Genomic DNA, 27,309 nt, shown 5'->3' with positions numbered 1-27,309 from the left:
CTGAAGCCCATGAAGTCGGATCTTCTCTCTGTCTTTCAGAGTCCTCCTAGACATGTTCTTACAGTACTTACAAGTGTCAGGGCAGTGACTCTGAGGCAGGCACACTATGCACAGAGAGTGGGGATCTGACTGGGCCTTCTTCTTCCCACAAGCAGGGCATTTGACAAAAAGAGAAGGCATTTTTCTGTCAGAAAAAACCTTCCTAGCTCAGACAAAGATGTTACTTGTCGAGTGAAAAGTGAAAAAACGCTTTTTTAAAGAATTTTTCTGAGGAAACTCAGAAAAACTGAGAGCTCAATGCTCCAGGATCCTCTCAGAAGGAGCCGGAAAAAAGAACTGACCTAACTGTGAACCAACTGTCACCTTTCCTTCACCCCTGAGGCATGGTGGGATACTGGAGGTGCTCAGGGTCTTAAAGGCACAGTGCCAAAGTTTTTATGGTTCTCCTGTGTTAACCTACATGCAGCCTATTGGCTAAGAATGCTTCATTGTTTTTCAATGCAGTTTTCTCTATTTTTTCACTAGAGTTTGCTACTGCGTACTTCCCCAAGCCTAGTTTTAGGAGCTTGGGTACTTATTTATGCTCTATTGTAGTATTTAAAAAAAAAAAAAAAAAAAAAAAAAACTTCATAGAAATAAAGCATTTTAGCCTGTTTTTAACATGATAGCCTGCATGACTGTTTGTTACACATGTATAATGTGTATATATATTTTATATATGCTCCGGGGTCCCCGCACAAGGGCGGGAATATTCAATGTTTATGACTATTGATGAGGATCCCCTGGAAGAGAACCAGAACGACACAACATGACAATATTAAAATGGTGATGATGAGAGTGAAGCATAAGAATAACGCTATCATATTGCCACTAGAATCGATGGACTATTTTCTATCTGAGTTATAATTTGAGCACAGCTTGTTAAGCTCTAATTCTGCCTTTCAGGTTCCCCCAGGAGGACATCGACCCTCATATCTGAGCAAAGGCCTGTAGTCTGTGTTAGCATCTGCAGCGAAGCATTCAGCAATCAGCATACAGTTGTGGTTCCCTGGCTGGAATCACCCTCTTAACGTGTAATGGGACTAGGACGTGTTTTTATAATAACACAGCTAATGTTCTAAGAAAATGTCCCTACGTAAGGATGTGTATATTCTACGAATGTTGGAGACTAAACTTCTACCACGTTCACTGGCAATGTACCAAACTGTAGCCTTGACTGAAGCACAAAGTGATCAAGAATGTCTTGTTTGAGAACACAGTGCTGGGCTAAGCAAAACAGTTAGCTAGAAGAAATTAAAACAAGACCGTAAAACTGGTTATTGTAAAAATAATGCGAAGCCGAATAAAATATATCTAGGTCAAAGTGCACAGCGGCCTAGTGTATTAAACTAACGTGCATGGAGCTATAGCCAAAATGGCTACACAACAGTATCTGAAGGGAGTTCCAGTCCCCTTGATTAGACCTGCATTCCAGGTGCTCTCTAATGGAAGCTATGTGACTATTAATAGTGAGAGCTGTTGAGGAATGCGAGACGGAATTGCTTACGTCGTTTCGGTCTCCCAGATTGTTGCCTGCTGTGGGAATGTTCTTTTTCCCCCTACACAACAGATGAAAGTAGCAGATATTTGGCTTCATATGTTTGACAAGTTAAGCAGACTAAAGGCTTTATTGTTTCAAAAACATGTGGCGCTGACATCTGCAAGCAAGACCTATGCGCTCCAAGTGGCGATTACAAACCTTCTGAGACACTTTGGTGAACTCGTGGGACGAATTTTTAACACATCTTGTACTACTGGCATTGTACATTTCTTTAAGGCTGTTGGTTCTGGTTTCGTTAACACCTTCTCCTCTACATTTGGAGTAATACCTTCAGTCATACAATCGATATTTTTGAGTATTTTCAGGGGATTTCTGATTACTTTGGCTATGATAGCAGGCATCTTGCTGTTTTTTATTCGCAGTGGCTGTCCCATCACAACAAAGAGGACTGAAAGCATTTCCACCGGCGCAACTTTATTGTGGACGCATGATGCAGTATTTCGGATCCCCACTCCTGGAACAACAGGAGTGGAAGAGGTCTCTGTCATTCAGACGGGTTTTGGATTGTTTGCAGCGCTCATTTCGATGCCTCTGGTGCCTTTTCAAATGTGCACTGAAAGTTTGTCTTTCTACGCGACGCTTACTTTTATTGGAAGCTGATCTGTTGATGTTCTCCCTGAGGGCTCATTACCAGACATGAGCGTTGAGGGTGCGTTTGCTATGGGAAGCAGTCTATGAGCTGCCCTTCATGGATCATGCAGCTCTTGACTTAGCATTGGGCACAACATGGAATGCTGCTGCCTCGACTGGAGCTCAGGCTTTGGAACATGAGGGCTGTTTGGTTTTCCTTGGGACCGATTTGGTCACATTATCATCTGCCGAAGCGGAACATTTTCTTGCTTCAATTGTCCCGGCTGTAATTGGAGATTTTAAAAATGACATTGACTTTTTAATTTGGTTTCACTGGCACTACTGCTAAGCTTCTAAATTGACCTTTTCTAACATTTGACATGCTCAAGTAGGTTGTTACAATTGACAATTATGTCTATATGTTTTAAATCATTGCATCTTAGTTGCTTTTAATTAGGAACTAGGCTGCTTTACCACTTTTGAACCGAAAAGTGGAGGGTGTTACATAGCCATTTTATTGGTGTCTTTGGGTACGTTATTTTAGCACGTAGGCCTGCTGCTTGTTCCTTTTAGCCTAGTGACATTTTATTCTGCTTCATTTTATTATTTTCGAATCGCCACGTTTGTGGTAGTGTTTTCTTTTCTTTATCTAGTTGTCCTTTCGTCTAGGAAAGCATTACATTTCTTAGCATACCAAGAGCAGATGAACTGATTGATAAATTAGGTGCAGCCAAATTCCTAAGTACCTTTGACTTGACAGAAGGGTACTGGCAAATTAAAATGGCACCTGGAGAAAAAGAGAAAACTGCATTCTCAACACCGGATGGGCATTGTCAGTTTACTGTTATGCCCTCTGGTTTAAAGAATGCCCCTGCCACATTCCAAAGGTTGGTGAATCAAGTCCTTGCTGGCTGGGAGTCCTTTAGTGCAGCATATCTAGATGAAATTGCTGTCATTAGCTCCAACTGGCAGGATCACCAGGTCCACCTGAAGAAGGTTTTGCAGGCCCTGCAAGCAGCAGGCCTCTCTATCAAGGCATGCAAATGCCAGGTAGGGCAGGTCACAGTGGTTTACTTGGGACACCTTGTAGGTGGAGGCCAAGTGCAGCCATTACAAACCAAGAGCCAGACAATTCTGGACTGGGAAGCTCCAAAAATCCAGACTCAAGTCAAGGCATTCCTTGGCTTGACTGGGTACTATAGGAGGTTTGTGAAGGGATATGGCTCCATAGTGACTCCCCTCACAGAACTCACCTCCAAAAAGATACCTAAGAAGGTTAACTGGACCTTAGACTGTCAAAAGGCCTTTGATACCCTAAAAGAAGCTATGTACTCAGCACCAGTTTTGAAAACTCCAGATTATTTTAAGCAATTCATTGTGCAGACAGATGCCTCTGAAGATGGGATAGGAGCAGTCCTATCCCAAACCAATGATGATGGCCTTGACCAGCCTGTTGGTTTTATTAGCAGGAGGTTACTCCCCGAGTAGCAGCATTGGAGTGCCATTGAGAGGGAGGCCTTTGCTGTGGTTTGGTACCTGAAAAAGTTGAAACCATACATGTTTGGTACTCACTTTATAGTTCAAACTGACCACAGACCTCTCAGATGCCTCATGCAGATGAAAGGAGAGAACCCAAAACTGTTGAGGTGGTACAGGGAATGGACTTTGAAGTGGAACACAGACCAGAGACTGCCCATGCCACTGTAGATGGCCTTTCCAGGTTCTTCCACTTAGAAAATGAAGACTCTATTGGGAAAGGTTAGTCTCATCCTCTTTCTTTTTGGGGGGAGGGAGGGGGTTGAGGTGGTACAACCAACGCCAGTCTGGATCCAGGACTGGATCCATGGGTGTGCCGAGGCCATCGGTGCTTAACCTGAAGGTGCCCCTTTTGAATCCATGTGGTCCGAAGGCGCTCTGGCAGTCAGTCAGGCTGCCCAGAAATAAGGCCCATGGCCTTGTAAAACTCTCAGAATGGGGCAGGGGTTGTTCTAGCTCCCAGATACTGAGAGAGGTGCTGAGTCAGCTCAGGCTCCTCGGAACGGGGTGTAGAGTGCTGATGCTCCCTCATCTGAAGACGGAAGGGGGGGCGGGGAGTTGAAGAATGCTTCGACTTCATGTTTTTCTTCTCGTGCCTTGACTTACCCGATCACCACGAGGACCAGGAGTGGTATGACGATGATGGAGCACTCCGCAACCACTCCCAGAACCTTCCTCTTAACCGGGACCTCGACCTGCAGAGTCGAGTGCCGGGCTTCCATCAGCTTCAGGGAGCGCTCCCTCAAAGCCTTCTAATGCAGGGCTTGACACTCCGCATGACTTAGGGTCGCGGTCACACTCCAGGCGCCAAGGACACATAAGAAGCGGATCTGTCAGGGACATCGCCCATTGGCAGGAACCACAGGGCTTAAACCCAATCTTCCTTGACGACAGCCTCAATGCACAAGAAGTTGAAAACTGAAAAAATCTTCAACAAAAGTCCAAAAAAGATCAGTCAAAAAGTGACTGAGTGGTAACTCTCTTCCGATCAGTGTTAGCTGGCGCAGAAAGAAAAGAAAAGGCGTCAGCAAGCTGGGATGGTGCTCCACGTCATCATATCTGGCGTGCACAATACCAACGACTGATGTGGAGATGATCAACGTCACATAACGGCTTGCAGGGGTACTGCTCAGAAAATTCTCCGGATCCAGTCTGACGCCTGGGGCAAATTCAAAGTTAAGGACTCTGCAACTAGAAGTCTCAGATGCACAAATTAAGAAAGCAATAGGAAATTACACTAATAGTTGAGGACACTACACAAAAGCTCATAATATAACAATAGCTGGCAAAATATCTATAGAGCACTATCTGAACTGGGACACTTTTTCCACGTGCAACAGCCAACATGCTCCAGCTGCACTGGGAGCAAAGGTGACATGCCGACAGTGCATGATACTTCCACAGTGGCTATTTTGTGGTAAGTGTCTAAAATGCTCCGTAAGTAGTAGCAGACCACATGCAAAGGTTGAACTGCATCGCCTGCTAACCCATAGGCGATGCAGTTCATATGCAACTGCTGGTGTGCTACCTCTGTAATTCTTAAAGTGCACCTTGTGTAGTGACCTTTATACTACATATACAATGTGTTCCTTTTCCAATTATTGATGCGATACGTGTGCATTAGCTGCAGGGCTGACATACAACGTATACAGTGGCTGACGTGCTGCACTCTGCTGCATGCACACACCGTGCAACAGTTGAAACATTCACTTGCAATGGCAGACGTACAAGCTTACATGCTCCTAATGCACTGGCTGATGGACTTTTTCAGTAACATTTTTAAGTGGAACCAATAATTTTGCTGAAATACCTGTTAAACACGCACATTTCTTGCTACTCGTTTATTTATTTTAATTAAAAGAACACTTATTTTCGCACAGTGGTAATAATTCAGTGACATCTGGCTTTAAAGTGAACGTGAAAGCAGTGCCTCTGCGTACATGTAATATATAAACTTGTAAATGCTAGCAAAATATCTGGTATGAGGTAGTACGAAAAGGCATGTCATCTGCCCACAGTGATCGCAGTGAAGCCCTGAGCACCTGCCGTGGGGGACACTGCAGCCCATGATATAACGATGCCTTGCTGAACTGTAGATGTCACTTATGACGCAGGTGACAAACGGCAGGTCTGGCAACTCACTTTCCATTTTTAGATATTTCTAACTTTTACTTGTTGTGACAAGACCCCAAATGGATTAAATCCAAGCATGCGATCTGACACCACGGTAGACCGGCTGCTATTTGTTGATTACTATTGATTTTCTTTGATACTTCATTTAAAAATCAATAACTGGGAAGAAAAATAGGCCTGGTTTACACATACTTAAACATCCCATTGTAGGCTGCGAGGGGATATAGCTTTGGCAGAATACGGGCATCCAATTATGAGGAAAGCTCTTAACAGGTGAAAGCAGGGGCTGCTGGTCGATATCTCAGTTTTCATTCTCAATCAGCAGAAGTGGCTATAAATTAGGCTCATCTTTGTTATTTTCTCGACATCTCAGTCACAAACACCTCCAGCCGGAACAAGATTTGCATAAAATAATATAACGCACCGTAGAGTCTGAGCCTTACCTGGCGTTCATGCGTGCCTTCAGCTTCTTCACTTTCTTCTTAGCCTTGTGTCTCTCATCGCTGTCCTTTGGAAGAACGGGAGGGGCGGGGCTCTCTATCACAATATCAACAATGTACTTCTTCAAAGAGAGATGCTCCTGCACGAGATATTAAGGTAATTAAGAAAAAACCTTTCCACTTGACTTGAGCAGCATTAAATCACAGACAACAGCAGTAAAAAGCCCATCTATAAGGTTGTTTATTTGGCCTCTAGACGTATATGGAGGTAATGTTACAGAGACAGTAATTAGATAAAGTTCTCAGCAATATTAAGGCGGGCCAGAACGTAAATAACTCATGAATATTTTCAATTTCAAAGAGTACAAACTCACAAATCACTGGGTGGAGACCAATTCTTTAATAAAAAGGCATAATGTTTACACAGTCGTGTTAGCCAACGGTTGTACAAATTCTAATCTACCTTTTATGGCCAAGAGACCTTTGAAAGTAGTCACAACCCGATTCAGGGCTAGTGAAGTAATGAGAATGTGTGGACAACATTCAATCAGATGCCAGAAGCCCCAATGTCCTAGTTGATTTCTTGAGCAAAAACCTATACCTGGGGATGAAGAGACATCAGTGATCTGGGCCTAACACAGCATTCAAAGAGATCCGCACTATCAATTTTTCTTTAAACCAGTTCATAAACTGTGCAAATCATTGTGTCCCACAAATTGCCTTCTATGATGTTGCCCATTGACTACTCGCTCTATGATTCTTTTTATTCTAAATTTCCGAATCATCGGAGCTCTGAGTGATAGCAAGGTAAAACAAAAAGTAGGATTTAAGGCTGCATACCACTGGTATTCCACAACCAATTAACGCTTATTCAATTGTTTGCATTTCAAAAGCGTTTATCTGAGGTATGTCCTCTCCCCAGAAATGCCAAAAATGTGTCCATCCATGTACCTCTTGTTGGATTGGAGTCCTGCTCTGTTACGGTGGCTGCATATAGCATGCTCCACTTGATTTTTATGATACAATAAATACTTTTTCTCAATTAAGTTGCTTTAACTCCCTCACAAATGTAAACGTACTTACTTATTTTAAGTAAAGCCTGGGACATACTACTATTTCCCCTAGCTACACAGAAAAGGTGCTGGTCCTCACAGAAGTCCCAGCAGCTATTATCAAGTGGGCCCAGCAGTCATTAGCTAGACATCCCCCTGCCCATTAGGAGAATGTAAACAGTAGACCGTCGTAACTGGCAGGAATCCTCTTTGCTAGGTTTAAACCCTACTATCTGATTCAGTTCTTGAGGTATAGTTGCCATTTAGTGCACTCACTTTTCATTCTGATAAAGTGAGACAATATATTAAATTAATGTTTCTTAACTACAACAGGGTTAGGCAACTCTAAATACCTCTGTAGGACTGAGTTAAAGGATTCACAGATTTCATTCTCACTTCATTCATTAAACACAATTCTATCAGTTTCAGCAAACTTTCCAAACTATGCCCTAATCCCGAGGAACAACTGTGATGTACAAGTTACTTACCTTCGGTAACAAAGTATCTGGTAGAGACATATCCTAATTGCAGATTTCTTACCTTACAGTTTTCCCCCAGGCATCAGACTGGATCCCGAGATTTTTTCTTTGAGCAATACCCTTACACGTTGGCAGGTGGCGTCGGTAGACTCCACAGGCGCCGTTGGCGTCATAGTCGCCGTGATGACGTCAGGAGAAGTACACAGGCGCCACCTTTGAGCAGCGACGTCAGTTTCTTTTCACCTTAGAATAGATACCCATGCAATGCCATCCTCAGAGGTGGGCTGCGGACCAAGATAATACTAGAAAGTCCTGCAGGACCTAACAACCAAATTAGCCGACCCTACAGACCAGACTGTCCAGGCAGTTAATGTTTAATAAACGTGTGCAGGGATGCCCACATAGCTGCCTGGCACATATCCAGGACAGTTACTCCGCGTGCTAACGCCGTGGAAGCAGCAGTTGCTCTGGTGGAATAAGAGCACAAGTCCTCAGAGAGTTGCTTCTTTGTCAGAGCGTAGCAGATTCTGATGCAAAGAAGTACCCATTGTGAGATGGTACATTTTTGCACCACCTTCCCTTTCTTCGCACCTACATATCCAACAAAGATTTGATCATCCACCCGGAAATCTTCAATGCGATTGAAATAGAATGCCAATGCTCTTTTTGGATCCAGGCGGTGGAGTATCCTCCTCATGAGAAGGATGTGGAGGTGCGTAAAAAGTAGGCAAAGTGAAGGACCAGCCTACATGAAAAGGCAGAACGACTTTGGGAAGGAAGCCTTAGTGCGTAACACCCAGTGCTTAATTTGTAAATAAAAACGTGCCAGTGCTCAGAGCTCTCCTCTGAAACACGCAGCTGGTGCAATTAAATGTGCAAGCACGGAATTCTGAGGCAGCATAATCCTGAAGCCATCTCGGGCCTCTTCAATACATTGAAAGCCATTCCCTGCCCCCCAGCTCACTCTTGCAGCTTTCTCTCTTTGTGGCGCTTCTTCGTTTTTCTCTTCCTCCGTCTTTGACAAATGTGTCTTTTGCTTGCAGCAAATGCTTGAGGCAGAAGACTAAGCACCGGCCCTCAAAAATAAGTGCCGGTGCTCAGCACCGGAAACAACAAGCACAAATTAAGCACTGGTAATACCACTTTGTCAGGTGCACAGACAAAAACGGGGGCTCAGAAGAGAGCCTGAAGCTCACTCGCCCTGCAAGCAGAAGAGATGGCAACAAGAAAAACAATTTTGAAATTAAGGAGCCGTAAGGGACAATTGTGCATCCGCTCAAAGGGAGTACATATTAAGTAAGTAAGGACAAGATTGAGGTCCCACTGAGGCATGATAAACGGAGTGGGAAAAAACAAATGGGAGAGGCCCTTAAGAAATCTACTAACAATAGGAGACTTAAAGAGTGAAGGCTGATCAGGCATCCTAGAAAGGCTGCACAGATCCCACAGAGAGTGAGTATAACAGCCCAAAAGGCATGCAGTGTTCACTGACCGCAGCGTGAGACTGGAGGAATAAAATATCTTCTTCCCAAATTGTGCCAGACTTTTCCATTCCCGATCCGGATGTGCAGAAGGGAATACGCCCAAGGATGAGGATACCTGGATGACAAGGCTCTCAGGCGTGGGGTGTTGGGATAGGAATTTAGGGTCGTTCAGGGCAGGCCGATGGCGGCGTGCGATTGTCCTATTCACAGGAGCCCCTGTGTTGGGTTTGGACCAAGTATCCAAAAGGACATCGGTGAGGGCTTCACTGAATGGAAGAAGAGGCTCAGGTGTGGAAGCACCTGGTTGAAGCACCATCGTCAGGAGATTAGACCTGACATGAACAGTAGGCAGCTCAGGGCCGAGTACCTCAGCCACCCTACTGACCACAATGGCTTAAGTCGCTCCTCTGCCATAGCCACGGTAGGAGCAGACAGCATGCCAGCACCTGGGGTGATATCCAGACCACTGGCCCCACCCAACTCCTGTGCCCAGTCCAAGTTAGGGTCATCCTGGTATTCATAAGGGTCCAGAGAACCCTTCAATCCTTCCCTGAATTTGTACCCATAAGAATAAGGGTCAGAATTCAACCTGGGATGAATAGGTCCCTTCGAAGGAAAAGGCGGCGGCCAACGCCGGTCTGACTCAGAGTCATCGGGGATCAGGATTGGGTCGACGTTGATGGCGGGCACCACCGATGTTGGGAGCATTGACAATTGAACTGGCGCCGGGAAAGGTCTCAATGGTACGTCTGGTGTTGGTGCCGATCCGGGAGCGGATCTGGAGGGGACTTCGGTGGCTGGAGCCGGAGCTGCCGGCGTGGAACTGGAAGGCTCCCCATCCGAACCCCTTGGGCCCGAAGGCACCGTAGCAGAGTCGGACTTCCCATAAATGAGGCGCATGGCCTCATAAAACTCTTAATTAGGCAGGGGTCACCCCGGCTTCAGGAAACTCAGGGAGGCACAGCGCGGACCTAAAGGCAGGCTCCAAAGACAGAGGCCTCGAGTGTCGACACTCCTCACGCGTCATATGAGCTGAGCAACAGGATGAAGTCGAAGGATGACGGGATTTCTTCGACTTCTTCTTACCTTGACCTGAAGACTTATAAGAAGACGAGTGGTGGTGGCTCTGCAACCGGTCTCGAGACCTTCCCCTTGAGCTAGACCGGTATCTTTGTGGAGTCGATGCCGGGCCGCCATAAGCTTGAGGGACTGCTCCCCTCAAGGCCTTCGGGTGCATGGCCCGGCACTTGGAGAACGACTTCAGGTCGTGGTTGCGCTCCAGGCAACACAAACAGACCCGATGCGGATCCATCACCGACATCATGCGGTGACAGTCCTCGCACGTTTGAAGCCAGTCTTTGGGGACATCCCTCGCCAACAATCACAAAAAATCGACAAAAGAGTCAAGGTCAGTAAAAAATTGACCAAGGGTAGCTCTCTCCAGATCAGCGCATGGCTCGGAAAAGAAAATAACTGACATCACTGCACTGAAGCAACGTCTATCTACTACTCCTGACGTCATCACGGTGACTACGACACCTGCAGAGTCGACCGACACCATCTACCGACGCGCAAGGGTATTGCTTGAAAAAAAACTCTCAGGATCCAGTCAGATGTCTGGGGGAAAATTCTAAGGTAAGGAATCAGCAACTAGAAGTCTTTATCAGATACATGAGATTGGCCTGTGATGCAACATGTTAAAGAGCCAAAGCAAGCAAATACTTTCCTTTCAATTTGTCTCAAAGCCTGAGAAACCTAGCATAGCTTTGGCTTTCTTCTATGAGGAGTCATGAATTCTCAATGGTAACTCCTCGCTATTGAACTTACTATGCCCATATGTTAGTTCTCCTTTCTACACACTCCTAAAAAACAATGCAATTTCAAAATGCAGAAGTGCATACGTTTTGTAGTGGGTATGCAATGTGCACAACTGAACTTTTATGGGTAGAGCAGATGATTCCATTATGTGTTCTCTCTACTTCAGGTAGGGAGAAAGAGGGAAAAAGAGTCTGTGAGAGAAAGAGATAGAGAGACAGAGAGAGAAAAGATCAGTTCTTTTTAATTCCCACTTGCTCTCACATACATACATGCTGAAGAATAATTACCTCTTCCAATTTAACAATGCAAGAACACCGATCTAACGAGGAAGTTTGCTCATCCTTTTTTCAAACCACAATCACAGAGTTAGTTGCTACTAAATGTGATTGGATAATGTTAGGTCATGATAAATGTTGTGTATTTCAGTTTGAGTTATGTTTTAATCAAGTACATACAATTGTGAGTGGATGATATTGAGAGTAATTTGTCAAGCTTTCAGGAAGTCTTAGAAATGCTAAAAGAAAACGATCCTGATGCTCGTGGTATTAGGTGGTCATTCTAATCTAAAAGTAAACACACTTGCAAATTACAACACATTGTAGGAACAGTAAGTGGCGCATAATGTACCTGATGCCGTTTGGATATAGGGTAATTTTCATTGTTCACGAAGCAATCAGGCTTATTATTAGAAGAGAATAATTTGATTTGCCTGAATGGTCTCCTTTCCTAGAGAGTGTTCAGCAGATTCTACTTTCTGTTATGGGTTGCAAAATCTCATACTGATTTGATTTGTGGGTTCTTAGAATATTTGATATTTTTAGACTATGAGATTGAAAAGAAAGCTTTAGCGACCAAAAGACACTAAACACACTTGTTTAAACACAATGCCCTAAGCAGGCTAAGAATTCTATTATTTTAGATGTTAGTTCACTTCAAAGTGTACAAACTTGTTTATCGGAGAAACTTATGAGGAGACTTTTAAAGATACAGCTTGAAATGGTAACAGCTCTGCTTTCAGACCTAATGAAAACATATCTGAGTGGTTCACGTAGGAAAGTCACTCTTTTTGGCATGGTTACCCCCACTTTTTGCCTATCAGTGTGTTTAAACTGTTTTCACCGGGATCCTGCTAACCAGGACCCCATTGACGGTGCTCTCTCCTCTAATTGTGGTTGCTTTGGTACCCCTTACACCTCACAAATAGCATATTGGTGTACTCCTGTAAGTCCCTAGTATATGGTTCTTAGGGTACCCTGGGCATTGGTACACCAGGGGTCCCCCCTGGGCTGGAGCATGTATTATGTCGCAGATGGGAGCCCATGCAAACTGTGTCGGCAGTCCTGCCATTTGTAGTCTGCGTGAAAAGGTGCACGCACCCTTTCACTGCTGGTCACTACACCAGGTTACTGTAAGTCACCCTTATGGTAGGCCCTTACAGCCCTAAGTCACCCTTATGGTAGGCCCTTACAGCCCTAAGGGTAGGGTGCAGGTTCCTGTGTGTGAAGGCACCCCTGCATGAGCAGAGGTGCCCATACGAACTCCAGTTCCAATGCATTGGACTTAGTAAGTGTGGGTAAGCCCTTTTACCCGTGTACTGGCCACAGCCACACTGTTGCAGCAACCAATGCTTGTTGACTACCTGTGATCCAGCAACATAATTGTAACCCCGAACCTAGGCTGTTTTGGTATCCAACATGTTGGAATCATACCCCAATACTAATGCCAGGCCTCCAGGTGGCCACCTGATTCTGCAATCTTAGAAACAGGATGAGCAGAGGCCCCTGGGAGCATCTGGTTGGTCAGGAGAGGTGACTTATGTCAGTGACCACCTCACCTGATAGGTGGTCACCTACAGAGTGACCAAGCACCTGTTAGGGCTATTTAGAGACTCCCTTGCGGGTGGGTACCCAGATTTGACAATTAAGACTCCACCAGGACTCCTCAGCATTGACCTCTCTTGCTCCTGGCCACCGTAACCACTGCTGGACTTCACAGGAACCAAACAAGCCTCCAACTCCTGAGACGAACTCGCCTTGCAACATAGTTTCTTTGGCTCCTTTAAGTAATTGCAACATTTTGACTGCTGTGCATCCTCTGGGGTTGGAAGGACTTCAGCTGCACTAAAGAAGCAAGAAGGAATCTCCCTTGGGGTGAAGGAGTCCGCATCCGCAGGCACCTAGGGCAACGATGACCGGCTGCTGGGATCTGCTCTCAACAAACTGCATTGATCCTCCAACACAGGTGAGGGTCTTGAGTGGTCCTTTCAGCCCTCTGTCCAACTTGGGAGACGGTGAGCCCATGCCTCTCCTTGCAGGACAGCACACCTGTGCACCGTGACTCTTACAGCAACCAAGGCTTGTTGACTTTTGCTCCACCCGATCTTCAGGCTCCAAGTAGCCCCGGCCTCCAGCCCTTCATCCTTGCAAGGACAGTCTCTCCTCTGCTGCTCCAGCAACATGCGACTCCTCTTCCAGGTGTGCTGACTGGTCCTCACTGTAACTTACTGAGCCCGCTGCCAGTGGGTTGCCTGTGGGGGTTACAACTACTTCTGCTGGCTCTTCCGACTGCGGAGGGTCGGCCCGGGCTCCCCTCCAAGGGTCAAGTCCCCTGGACCTTGCTTGTCCTCTTCTTCTCTGCAAATCCCCGTCTGACCAGATTTGCATTTGCCAAGGTTTGCTGGTGGTCCTCCTGACCACTGACCATCTGTGATCCAGCGACGGGCCTGGGACATCATCTGCATGACTCCAAGGACTTCCCTGTATCTCTTAATCTTCCCTCGTCTACCCAAATCTTCATCCACAGAAGGGTGGGTAGTGGCTCCTGCCCCAGCTGGACACTCCTGCATTGACTGGACTCTGTTACCTTCTCTTACAGGTCTTCTTCTGGAATCCATTGTTGGGTTCCACTGGCCTGCTCCTGGTCTTGCAATCTTCCTTTCCAAAGTCCCCTTGTTCTTTGGGAAGAACAGATAACTTACCTCTGCTTTCCTGGTGGTTGGGGGTCACCCAGGTACTCACCTCTTGGGATCTCGAGTTCTCCCAGCTCCTTTATAACTATTCCACATCCTTGGGTGGGGGACCTAACTTCACATTCCAGTATTTTAGTATATGGTTTGGCCCCTCCTCCCCAATAGGACCCTAGCTGTTTTCTGCTATTTCTTGCCAATGCTGGTTATTTTTCTATGCTAATTCCTAATACTTACTGTGTATATATAAGTGTGTACTTTCCAACAGTTGGGGGCATACCTATAAGTAATCTAGTTCAGTGTTACAGTAATAAAGTTCCTTTATTTTTGAAACACTGTGTGGTTCCTTTCATGTGAGATAAGTTACTGCGTGACTACTGTGGTATTGCAAGTACCTTACATTCTTCCTCAATAAGTCTTGGCTGCTCAACACAGCTACCACTAGAGAGCCCTGGCTTCCAAGACACTGCCTCACTAATAGGGGTTGCCTGGACCTGGTATAAGGTGCACACACCATAGGTGTTCAAACAGTTAAATCATATGAGGAATATGGTAGTTTATCGTATTACGGAAGTCATGTCAACATTTTGTCATTCTCGTGTCACAGATTTAGATAAAAATACAAACTGATAGTAAGCAAATTAATGTTTACAAATATTGGTAAGGGTCCAAAGGAAATACAAGCACCATCATACAGATGTAAATTTTCAAGAGCTTAGAAAGGCAAGTAGTGCATATGGTAGCAACAGAAAAGAGTGCAAAAATAATAGTAATGTTTACAATTGACAGAAAATGAAACAGTTGATTCCAAAGAGTTTTGGTTCTTAGTTAACACTCAGTCAAGCAGAATGCCAAAATAACTTGAATATGCTGCAACTGAAAGGTCTTGGTCTAATTTTAACATAGGCAATGATAGTAAGGTTGAAGAGGAGTTGTTTTTTTATTTTAAACTCGGATCGTTTAATACGATACAGACAAAGCTTGTATGTTCTATTATGCCAAAAACGAATAAGTCTAAGGCTAGTCGTCTGTAACAGTTGCTACAAAGGGCAAGTATTCTATTCCATATAATCATTAAACCCATTCATAAGAAAGGAAGCAGAGAAGATCCTTCTGATTAGATTGTTTTCTTTAGTCGATGCCATAGTATACATTTATGCATGAATTGTGCTAAAACGAAAAACCTGTGTGCTGAAGAGTTAAATCTTGCGACTTATGAGCAACCAAGGCTTAGGAAAAATATTTTCACCACAGTGTAGCATTGTGGGCAATTGCACTGAGGTCCACAGTGACAGCGCATCACTGAATTGCTACTTCTTGGGATGTCATTCTGCTTTGAATCGGGAATGTCCTTATTCCTCAGAAACTGCACTTCGATATTGGGCTCCGCTTGCATTTGACATAAAGAGACGAAGAATGCACTGAAAGAGGGACGTGTCAAGCACTTTCGGATTATAGTTAGTGGATTTCTTGCAGCTTTTCTTTGATGTCAACTTTTTTCACTAGAACGGGACGACGCGTAAAGTGCGTCTCTTGAATACTGACGATTTATTTATTATGGATGTAGGCCAAAGGGCCTACAAGGAAAGCTACTAATTTTCAATCAGTATTGTTGAGAGAATAATTTGATAACCAAAAAGGACAAAACTAAAGCTACGATTTTTCTCAAGGTAATCTCAAAACGTGCCTTGGTGGTTGTCAAATGTAAAGCTTCTGTAGTTGATAATGTATACATATTTGGATATAACCTTATCTGCAACCTTGAACTGAGCGGCGCAAACCAAACAAATGTTTCGGCAATGTTTAATGGCCTTAGACGTTTAGAAAAAAAATGTAGAGGCTTTTTCATCAATCCCGCTGCTTTAAGCTATTTTGGGCAAAGTTATTCCGCGGGCCCTGGGCTGAATAGTCAACAACTGATGACAGACCTAGCATCATGAGATAAAGTCGCTGGCTGACATTATTCCAACAGCACTTCGACTTTTATGATGCAAGCACCGAGACTGGAGCTACATTTCATGTCTTGGGCATTTTAGGGCCAGCACGCTCATACATCTGCTTAATGGCCCTGCATTACAAGAAACGCTCTTCTGCTTGTGCTCACAGGTAGTAGCAAGTAAATCCAAACCCTTTAAGGTAAAGTTGGCAGCACAAAAAATGTGGTTATTGACAGTTAACTGAGGTGAAGACTGACAATGTCTAAGGAAACAGTATCAACAATTTTTAAGAGCTCAGACTTATGATTATAAAGAGCAAAATGATATATTTGAAAATATTTATTAGGTAAAACATCTGTCGTTCCGTTCCTAATTACAATGGGGACAGTGGAAACGTTTTTCATTTTTGGTGAATAACCCAGAGTGGACTATGCAATTACCAATGTGTGCCTTAGAATATGGGGTACATCTTGGTTGGAAGATTCACGGCTTCATGTCCATATTTCCAACAGAAAAGGAAGATGTGTATGCAAGTTGTATCTAAAATCTGCTGGCACTTCATTAAACGCTTCTTCGTTTCTTGATCAACGAAAACATTTTATGAAGTGTATTTAAGAAATATATCTGTAGATCAAGATTCATGGCAGTTTGTTTGTTATTCTAAAATCCATATGGGGTTATAGTTACTGTAAATGTACATTTGTATAAGCTCTTTTTAAGCTGATGATGGTATGATTGACTCAGTGTATATGTTACAGATAATAACCTAATAAATGAATATGAAAAATAAATAAATACTTTTCCTAAATGGAATGCAAAGCTGAGGCACTTGAAAATGCAATTAGGGTCTCTCTTGACCGGATTCTGGGTTCACCGCTCCAGATAAGGACAAGGACATAAGGTCAGTAGTACAAATTGTTTTAACAGACAGGGGTGATCAGCTCTAGTTTTTGACTTGTGGCAGAGATTGTTAGGGTTGCCACGTTCCACACAGTGGATCCTCCAGGAGTGAGCTCAGAGAATTGCAAGCTGAAGGTAGATATCTCTTCAGCTACTGACAGACAGGCATGAGTTCATGTGTTCCTGAACATCAGAGAAGCTGCTCTTCAGAGAGTATAAAAACTGCAAGTGATCGAAAAGGAGGTGATATCAAGAAGCGTTTGTTACACAAACATTTGTTCTAGCTCCTGTTTAGTCTCTAGACAAAATAAAATGGCATACAGCTTTGAAAACCCGAGGCACCACATGACTTTCTACAGCTTCAAAGTTAAGTAGGATTAGTAAATTCAATAGTCTCTTTGGTATAGACTCAATCTACCCATATATTCCTCACAGTTTCAATATTCCCTAGGCATCAGACTGAGTCCAGAAATTTTTCTAGCACAGTACACCTGCACCATGTGGCTTCACCAAAGCTGAAAGTGATGTGCGTGGTGCCTATAAAGGTGACACCCCAGTCCACTTACGTCAATGTTTTTCCGTGACTTTCCACCCCAGAAGCACGGAGCCATGAACAACAGTGACTATTGGTGTGTGAATCAAGGGCCCCTAAAAAGGAAGCAACCCTCAATCTAAAAATCCATTCACAGAGCAGGGGGGTGGGTGGGTCGGTAAGGAACTTACAGCTAGATGAACAAGTTACTTACCTTGGGTAACGCTTTATCTGGTAGAGATTTTGAATTCCCTGGTGTCAGCTTTAAATCCGGAATCTTTTTGCTGAGCAACACCCTGCACGCGTCGTCGTTCGGCTCCGTGTGCATCGTCCGGCTCTGTGTGGCTTGGTTGGCTTCGTTGGAGCCATCTGTGACGTCACGGTCATCTATATAGACGCCACCTCGGCGTGCATACATCAGTTCTTTTATCCACAGAACTTCCACGCCAGAAGCACAGAGTCATGGATGGACCCAACATTGGTCTGTGCAAAACTAGGGCCCTGAAAAGGGATAAACCTTAACCCTACTAGTCATATCTGCAAAGCTGGGCGGCACGGGTGGGTGTAAGGAATCTGCAGCTAGATAGAGTCTCTACCAGATACTTCGTTACCGAAGGTAAGTAACTTGTTCATCTGATAGAGACTTCTAGCTGCAGCTTCCTTACCTTAGAATAGATACCCAAGCTACAACCCATGGTTGTGGGTCTGAAGGAGATTTTATTTTATTTTATTTTTTATATAAGGAAGTCCTGCAAGACAGAACAGGCAAAATGCCCCTCTCTCCTCACCTGGCTATCCAGGCAGTAGTGCTTCGCAAACGTGTGTAAAGAAGCCCACGTTGCGGCCTGACATATGTCCACCACCGGTACGCCACGTGCTAACGCAGTGGTAGCAGCTTTCCCCCTAGAGGAATGAGCTCTCAAGCCCTCAGGAGGCTGCTTCTTCGCCAAAGCGTAGCATATTTTTATACAGAGAACGACCCAGCGCAAAATGGATCGTTTCTGTACTGCCCGACCCTTCTTTGCACCAACATACCCCACAAAGAGTTGGTTGTCCACCCGGAACTCTTTAGTGCGGTCAAGGTAGAACGAGAACACTCTTTTTGGGTCCAGTCAATGGAGCCGCTCCTCTTCCTTAGAGGGATGCAGTGGTGCAAAGAAGGTGGGCAGGGTGATACTTTGACCCAGATGGAAAGGGGTCACTACCGTGGGGAGAAAAGAGGCACGAGTTCTTAACACCACCTTGTCAGGATATATCATTAGATAAGGGGGTTTAGAAGATAAAGCCTGCAGCTCACTCACTCTCCTGGCAGATGTAATTGCCACCAAAAAGGCTGTCTTAATAGTGACCATCCGGAGAGGACAGTTATGCAAGGGCTCGAAAGGAGCACACATAAGGAAGGTAAGATCCAGATTAAGATCCCACTGGGGCATAACGAAAGGCACAGGCGGGAACAGATGTACAAGCCCTTTCAAAAATCTCTGTACTATAGGTGATTTAAACAGAGATGGTAGATCAGGCAACTGAAGAAAAGCCGATAAGGCTGCAAGATAGCCCTTGAGAGTCCCCAAGGAGGAACCCTTCTGGGCGAGAGACAAAATAAACAAAAGGATGTTAGATAGAGAAGAATAAAGAGGATCAATAGACCTCTCTGAACAATAAGAAACAAAACGTTTCCAACGGCAGGCGTAGATCGACTTAGTAGAGGGATGCCTGGCTGCCAGAATAACATCACAGACCTCGGGAGCGAGGTCATAAACCATCAACTGTCGCCGCTCAATCTCCACACATGAAGGCGCAGAGTTGACAGGTTCGGGTGGAGAACCTTCCCCTGCTGCTGGGACAGAAGATCCTCCCGAAGAGGTAGCCTGGTTGGAGGACCAATGCTAATTTTGAGAAGCTCTGGATACCAAACTCTCTGTGCCCAATCCGGAGCCACAAGGATTACTTGGGCCCGGTCGTTCTTGATTTTCTTGAGAACTCTGGGCAGAAGTGGTATAGGCGGAAAGGCGTACAGGAGGCCTGAACTCCACTCGCGACGAAAAGCGTCGCCTAGCGATAGCCCCCTTGGAAACTCCAACGCGCAAAACTGCTGACATTGCGCATTCTCTTCGTTCGTCTGCTCTGGCGTTCAGAGAACCTGCCAGGTGTTGAACCACCAGGGTCATGCCCTGCTGTTCCAGCCATGTCCAGAGGCGTAAAGCCTCTTGACAAAGGGTCCACAACCCCACACCGCCCTGCTTGTTGCAGTACCACATTGCGGTAGTGTTGTCCGTGAACACCTGCACCACCTTCCCTTTCACAAACGGAAGAAATGCTTTTAATGCTAGCCGGATCGCCCGAAGCTCCAACAAGATGATGTGGAGCCCAGATTCCGCCGAAGACCAGTGACCTCTGATCTCCACCTCCCCCAGATGGCCGCCCCATCCCAGAAGTGACACATCTGTCACTACCGTTGGATCTGGTTGGGGAAGGGAGAGGGGTCTGCCCTTGACCCACTCGCAGTTCACTAGCCATCACTGCAGATCTTCCGCAGTCCTCTCCGAGATCTGAACTACGTCGGTAAGATTTCCCTGATGCTGTGCCCATTGGAACTTCAGGTCCCACTGCAGAGCCCTCATTCGCCATCTGGCATGCTTGACCAACAGGATGCAGGAAGCCATGAGTCCCAGCAGCCTCAGAGTCTGTCTCATGAGATCCAGGATAGAGGCCGAAACATCGGTATCATAACCTGACTATCCTGGACTCGCTGCTCGGGAGGATAAGCCCGAAACTGCACTATGTCCAGAACAGCTTCGTAGGAAAATGGCCCTTGTTGCAGTTACCCCCCCACTTTTTGCCTGATATTGATGCTGAATTGACTAAGTGTGTGCTGGGATCCTGCTAACCAGGCCCCAGCACCAGTGTTCTTTCCCTAAAAATGTACCATTGTTTCCACAATTAGCACACCTCTAGCACACAGATAAGTCCCTTGTAAAAGGAACCAGTGGTACCAAGGACCCTGTGACCAGGGAAGGTCCCTAAGAGCTGTAGCATGTGTTGTGCCACCCTAAGGGACCCCTCACCTAACACATGCACACTGCCAGTGCAGATTGCTTTTTTCTCCTCACCAACACACACAAAGTCGACATGGCATCCCCCTCATGATGCCATGCCCACAAAATACTGCCTATGGCATAGGTAAGTCACCCCCTAGCAGGCCTTACATCCCTAAGGCAGGGTGCACTATACCACAGGTGAGGGCATGGCTGAATTAGCAATATAAGTCCCTTCTTAGCCATTGTAAGTGCAGTGTGCCCATATTAAGTATATGGTCTGGCGGTTTGTCAAAATGAACTTCACAGTTCACTAATGGGTACACTGAATACTGGGAAGTTTGGTATCAAACTTCTCAGCACAATAAACCCACACTGATACCAGTGTTTGATTTATTAAAAAATGCACAAAGAGGGCATCTTAGAGATACCCCCTGTATTTTACCCAATCCTCTAGCGTAGGACTGACTGGTCTGTACCAGCCTGCCACTAAGAGACGAGTTTTAGACCCCCTGGGTTGAGAGCCTTTGTGCTCTTCGAGGACAGAAACAAAGCCTGCTTTGGGTGGAGGTGCTTCACACCTCCCCCCTGCAGGAACTGTAACACCTGGCAGTGAGCCTCAAAGGCTCAGGCCTCATGTTACAGTGCCCCACGGTACTCCAGCTAGTGGAGATGCCTGCCCCCTGGACAAGCCCCCTCTTTGGGCAGCCAGTTCGGCGGGAAACTTAAGAAAAACAAGGCGTGACCACTTCAGCTGGGACCACCCCTAAGGTGTCCTGAGCTGAGGTGACCCCCTCCCTGCAGAATCCTCCATCTTGGTTTGGAGGACAGGGACCAATAGGGATAGGAATGTACCCCACCCCCCAAAGGCAGTGAACACAAGGAGAGTGTAGCCACCCTCAGGGAGAGTAGCCATTGGCTACTGCCCTCTGACCCCTAAAACGCCCCTAAATCTTGTATTTAAGGGCTCCTTGAACCAAGCTAGTCAGATTCCTGATGACCTCACAAGAAGGACTGCTCAGTGGAAACCCCGCAGAGCAAAGAAGGAGACAACAACTGACTCAGCCCCATCCCTACTGGACCGTCTCCTGCTTCAAAGAACCTGCAAAAGAAAAGCGACGCGTCCTGCAGGTCCAGCCTCCAGAGGACTGCCTGCATCACCAAGGATCAAGAAACTCCAGTGGACAGCAGCCCTTTCTAAAAAAAAAAAAAAAAAGAAGAAACCTCTTCTAAAGGACTTCCACCTCACTCCAGAAGCGTGAGTCCTAACCACTCTGCAACCGAAGCCCACGGCACGAGTCCAGGTGGCCCAACCGCCAAGAGAGGACCCCCAGGCGACGGCGAAAAAGTGCCCACCCTGGGTTGCCCGCTCCACCCCTCCATGACGACACCTGCAGAGGGAATGCCGCGGAACCCCCTGACCGCAACTGCCCTGGACGAAGATAACCGAGCCAAAGGACCCACTGCACCCGCAGCCCCCAGGCCTTGGAGAAATCTACACCCTGTGCAGCAACAATCAACAGGTGCACCCTGCACCTGGCTGCCCCAGTGCCGCTGAGGATGTGGGATTAGTGCCTACTTGGGGCCCCTCCAGTGCTTTCTTGAACCCCCCTGGTCTGCCCTCTGAGTCGCGGGTACTTACCTGCTGGCAGACCAAATTCCGAGTACCCCCTGTCTCCATAGGAGCCCACTTTAGAATTGCTCGTTTGACCTCTGCACCTGACCAGCCCAGTGTTGCTGGTGGTGTGTGGCTGGGGTTAACTTGAACCCCCAATGACGGACTACCTAAAACCCGGAGACTGGAACTGTAAGTCGTGTACTTACCTCTAAAACTGTACTTTACTTTCTTCCCCCCGGAACTGTTCAGAAAATGCACTGTGTCCACTTTTAAAATAGATATTCTCTGTTTTCTTAAAAACTGTTTACTTGACTAAAGTGAAACACAGTTACATTGATGTCTATGCTAAGTCCTTACCTGCAACAGTATTTACTTCTAAACTGAATCTTGTGGTTCTAGTTGTAAAGTAACAAAAACATATTTTTCTTTACCAAAGTCCTATTGGTCTGGAGTAAATTCACTGAGTGTGTTTATTCTGTTTCTTGTGAGTGTACAACAAATGCTTAACACTACCCTCTGATGAGACTAGCTTCTCTACCACACAAAGAGAGCATTAGTCTTATCTATTTTTGCTTCTGTCAAGCCTCTAGGGAACCCCTGGACTCTGTGCACACTATATCTCATTTTGATATAGTATATACAGAGCCAGCTTCCTACAAGCTCTGATAAAAGGGAGCTTCTGAAAGGGAGTCAGGGGGCACGTTTATAGTTAACCCCAGCGAATGTAGGAGGTCCGCCGCAGTCTGAAGGTGGGTAACGAGAGCACGGGCGTAGTAGCCTTCAACAGTCAGTTGTCGAGGTAGGGAAAGACTGAAATCTCTACCCTGCGCAGATGAGCTGCCATCACCTTGGTGAACACCCGAGGGGCACTGGTGAGACCGAAGGGGAGCATGGTAAACTGAAAGTGCTTATGGCCACCTTAAACTGCAAGTAACGCCTGTGGGCGGGCAGCATGGGGATGTGAAAATATGCATCTTGCAAGTCCAACGCTACCATCCAGTCTCTTTGGTCTAGGGCAGACAAGACCTGAGCAAGAGTGAGCATCTTGAATTTCTCCTTTTTGAGGAAGAGATTCACGTCCTTAAATGCAAGATAGGCCAAAGACCCATGTTCTTTTTTGGGATCAGAAAGTAGCTGGAATAACAACCACTGCCTACTTCTGACATCGGGACCCTTTCTATGACTCCCTTGGCCAAGAGAGCCGTAACTTCCTCGAGGAGTAAAGATCAAGCTGTAACTTCCTCACCGAGTAAGATCAAATTATCCTCCAACAGCCGTTCATTTACTGGAGGGATAGAGGGAGGGAAATACTGGAAGGGGAGGGAAGAGCCCTTCTGTATGATCTGTAAAACCCATTTGTTCGATGTTATGGACCGCCAGTGAGGGAGATGAAATTGAATCCTCCCTCCAACTGGACGGACATGGTCTTGCAGAACCATACTAAGAGGGCTTGGACGTTGCGGAAGAGAGGGGGTTGGGTGAGGGCCGACCTCTGGCTAGACCCTCTGGGTCTGAAGGTACCACGACCACGTCCTCGCACAGGATGCTGTGAAGCTGGAGGACGGTGGCTAACTTGTGGTTAGCGTGTTACCTCACCCCTCCTGAAGCCTCGAAAGGGGCGATAAGCAGACTTCTTGGGAGCAGGCACTGAGATGCCCAAGGATCTGACCGTAGCTCGAGAATCCTTGAATCTCTCAAGCTCAGAGTCTGCCTTCTCACCAAACAGGCATGAGCCATCGAAAGGCATGTCCATCAAGTTCGACTGGACATCCCCCCGAAAAGACAGTGTTACACAGCCAGACGTGGCGTCGGAGGGCCACTGTCGAAGAAATCACTCTGCCCCGCGAGTTGGTCTTGTCCAAACCCCATCTGATGGTCATCCTTGATGAGAGTTTCTTGTACGCCATCCGGGACCTGGGGCAACACTTGTGCCACCGTATCCCATAAAGTATGGGGAAAAACGGCCCAATAGGCAAGAGGTGTTTACCGACCTCAATGCCAGGCTGGAGGAAGAAAACATCTTTCCAAGTTGGTCCAGCCTCTTGTATTCCCTATCTGGGGGAGCGGAAGGGAAGGCACCATCGGAATTGGAGGCTTGGACCACCAAGTTCTCCGGGGTAGGGTGTTGGGTGAGGAAACTATGGTCATTGGGAGCTGGTCAATGGCAGCGGCCGAATGTCCTATTCACAGTAGCCCCTGTGATGGGTTTGGACCACATTCCCAGAAGGACATCTGCAAGGGCTTCATCAAAGGGTGGCATCGGCTTTGATGTAGCAACCCCCGGCTGATTATTCCTGACTGGCATCCTAGAGAAGTCTTGGTCCAAGATCTCAGCTGCCCTATGCACCACTATAGCACAAGATGTCCCCTTCTCTGTAGCCACCGAAGGAGGTGAGAGCATGCCAGAATCTGGAGAAGTATCCAGTCCACTTGCTTCCCCTAGATCCTCATACCAGTCCTGTTCATGCTACAATCCTTATTCTAAAGGGTCCTCAGACCCCTCCACCTCCTCACCTGTGCCTGGCTGTTAAAAATAAGCCTCAGGCACTGTTCTGGGCCTAATTGGAGCTGTCGAAGTCGGAATCGGCATCGTACGACGTCGTTGCAGCTCCGGATCATCAGGAATGAGGATGGGGCTACCACCACCAGTGGGCACCAGTGGTGGAGGGAGCGTAGATGTCGGGCCTGGTGATAGAGGGCGACTGTGAAAACCCAGTGCCAGTCCAGATCCGCTATCGGATCCTGGGGGTCCTCCCAGTGCAGGGGCCAAAGCTCCAGTGTTGAATCCAATGGGGCCCCTGCCGACCCCGCGCTGGGCCTAAAGACCTTTCCGGAAATGGGGGGGGGAGAGACGTGAAGTCGGCCCTGGCAACGGTTCCGCAGAACCTTGCTCAGAGCGTCGACCTTCCCGGGATGCCTCATCGGCCGACGGGCATGGCTAAGTCGAAGTTCCCTTGGACTTCTTGGACCCCAGGAGCGACCCTTGACCCCAGGGTAGGTCGCTCCCCTGTCCTCACAGCGCCACCAGATCCAGATCCCCTGTTCTGCCTTCTCTTCTTGCCTGCTTCGCTGCCTGTGCCCCGAGGGTCTGTGTTGCCGTTTGTCTGCGTTCGCGCTCCCCTTTTTTCCTTCTGTATCCCCGAGTGCCTGTGCTGTGTGATCGCGCTCCCCCGGTTTCCTTCTGTATCCCCGAGTGCCTGCATCTTCTGAGTGCCGTCCCCCTTGCCCTCCCGCCGTCTCCCCCTCGTTTTTCGCCACTTTGTCATTTTTCTAGGCCTCCTCGCCTTCGGAGCCTTTTTCCCGCCGCTTTTTTGCCGCTTTTTTCCCCCTACCCGCCCTCCTCCCGCCTCCCAGCTGACACCGCCTCCCCGGCTACCCCTTAAATGGCGGCCGCTGCGAGGGCGCGCCGCTGGCGCGCCTAAGGCAAGCCCGTCTGCGCCTGGACCGCGCACAGCGCCCGAACCCCTGGCCCCCGCGCCCCCCGCCTGACCTACGACTCCGCCACCCTCGTCAACCTCAACCCCGGCCGCACTCTGGGCTGCTACCGCGCCCACCCCAAACGGACCCACGGACCCTTCACCTGCAGCAACTGTCACTTCACCTGCCTACGGACCAACACCGCTCCCGTCAAGAACGACTCCCCCGGAAGCAATCTCCACTGCATCCTGGTCAACACCCGTTCCGTCCACAGGCACGCCATCGAACTGTGGAACCTCATCAACTCTACGAACCGGGACATCGCCTTCCTCACCGAGACCTGGATGAATCCCTCCTCGGCACCCGACATCGCCATAGCCATCCCTGACGGCTACAAAATCATCCGGAAAGACCGCACCAACCGCATCGGAGGAGGCATCGCCATCGCACACAAAAACTCCATCCGCATCTCAACCAACACCGACAACTCACTCCCCGACGCCGAACATCTCCACTTCACGAACCACAGCGGCCCCAAGACCACCCTCAGAGGCACCCTCATGTACAGACCACCAGGACCCCGCACCAAATTCAGCGAAGACATCGCAGACTTCGTCAACCCTCACGCACTCCCGTCCACCGACTACATCCTCCTAGGAGACCTCAACTTTCACCTGGAGAACCTCACCGACAACAACACCACCGCCTTACTGGACAACCTCGCCAACCTGGGACTGAATCAGCTAGTCAACACCCCCACCCACTACGCCGGACACACGCTCGACCCCATCTTCTCCTCCAGCAAACACATCACCTTCAGCCACACCACCGAACTCACCTGGTCGGACCACAGCTGCGTCCACTTCATCTTCAAGAAGACTACTGTGCACCACCACACCCAGCAACCACCAAGAAGACACTGGAATCGTATCACCACGGATCAGTTCGCATCAACCCTCTCCCAGAACCGACCCACCAGCACCACCAACCCAAACGAAGCCGCCAACAACCTCACCAACTGGATCTCCGACTGCGCCAACCTCCTGGCCCCCCTGAAAACTCAAGCCAGCACCAACAACCACAAGAAAAACTCCTGGTTCACCCCCGACCTCAAGGACTCCAAGAAAGAATGCCGCGCCCGCGAGAAGACGTGGCGCCTCAACCAGACCGAAGAGAACATGTCAGCTCTCAAGGACGCCACCCGCCAACACCACCAACACCTCTGCCTACCGGAACAGACTTGACAACAACGCCCACAACAGCAAGGAACTATTTGGCATCGTCAAAGAGCTCTCCAACCCGGACGCAGAAAACAACTCCACCCCTCCATCACAGGACCTCTGCGACTCCCTCGCGACCTTCTTCCACCACAAGATCACCGACATATACAACAGCTTCCCGACCACCGACGCGAACCCCCCCCCCGGAACCCGCTACCGACATCACCACCATCCTCACCTGGAGCTCAACCACCACCGAGGAGACCACCCGCGTCATGAACTCGATCCACTCCGGATCCCCATCGGACCCCTGCCCGCACCACATCTACAACAAAGCCGACGACATCATCGCACCGCACCTCCGAGATGTCATCAACGCCTCCCTCACCACCGCCACCTTCCCGGAAAGCTGGAAACACGCAGAGCTCAACGCCCTCTTAAAGAAACCCACAGCAGACCCCACCGAACTCAAAAACTTCCGGCCCATCTCTCTCCTGCCGTTCCCCGCCAAAGTGATTGAGAAAATTGTCAACACTCAACTCACCAACGCCCTGGAAACCAACGACTCCCTCG

At 47.6% G+C, this 27,309-nt stretch overlaps 1 protein-coding gene across 2 annotated transcripts in view; it reads right to left on the bottom strand.

The window, feature by feature from the left end:
* SCAPER (S-phase cyclin A associated protein in the ER) overlaps window positions 1-27,309 on the bottom strand; it is a 2,262,878-nt gene that overhangs the window by 1,119,571 nt on the left and 1,115,998 nt on the right. For both annotated transcript variants that reach the window (XM_069222023.1, XM_069222024.1), the window contains exon 22: window positions 6,283-6,419. In XM_069222023.1, coding sequence (XP_069078124.1) covers window positions 6,283-6,419 — 137 coding nt within the window. The remainder of the gene's footprint in view (window positions 1-6,282; window positions 6,420-27,309) is intronic.

This window comes from Pleurodeles waltl, chromosome 3_1 (assembly GCF_031143425.1).
Source record: "Pleurodeles waltl isolate 20211129_DDA chromosome 3_1, aPleWal1.hap1.20221129, whole genome shotgun sequence".
In the NCBI taxonomy this organism is placed as follows: Eukaryota; Metazoa; Chordata; class Amphibia; order Caudata; family Salamandridae; genus Pleurodeles; species Pleurodeles waltl.
Note: the sequence above shows the minus strand (reverse complement) of the source record. Positions and strands in the feature narration are given on the sequence as shown.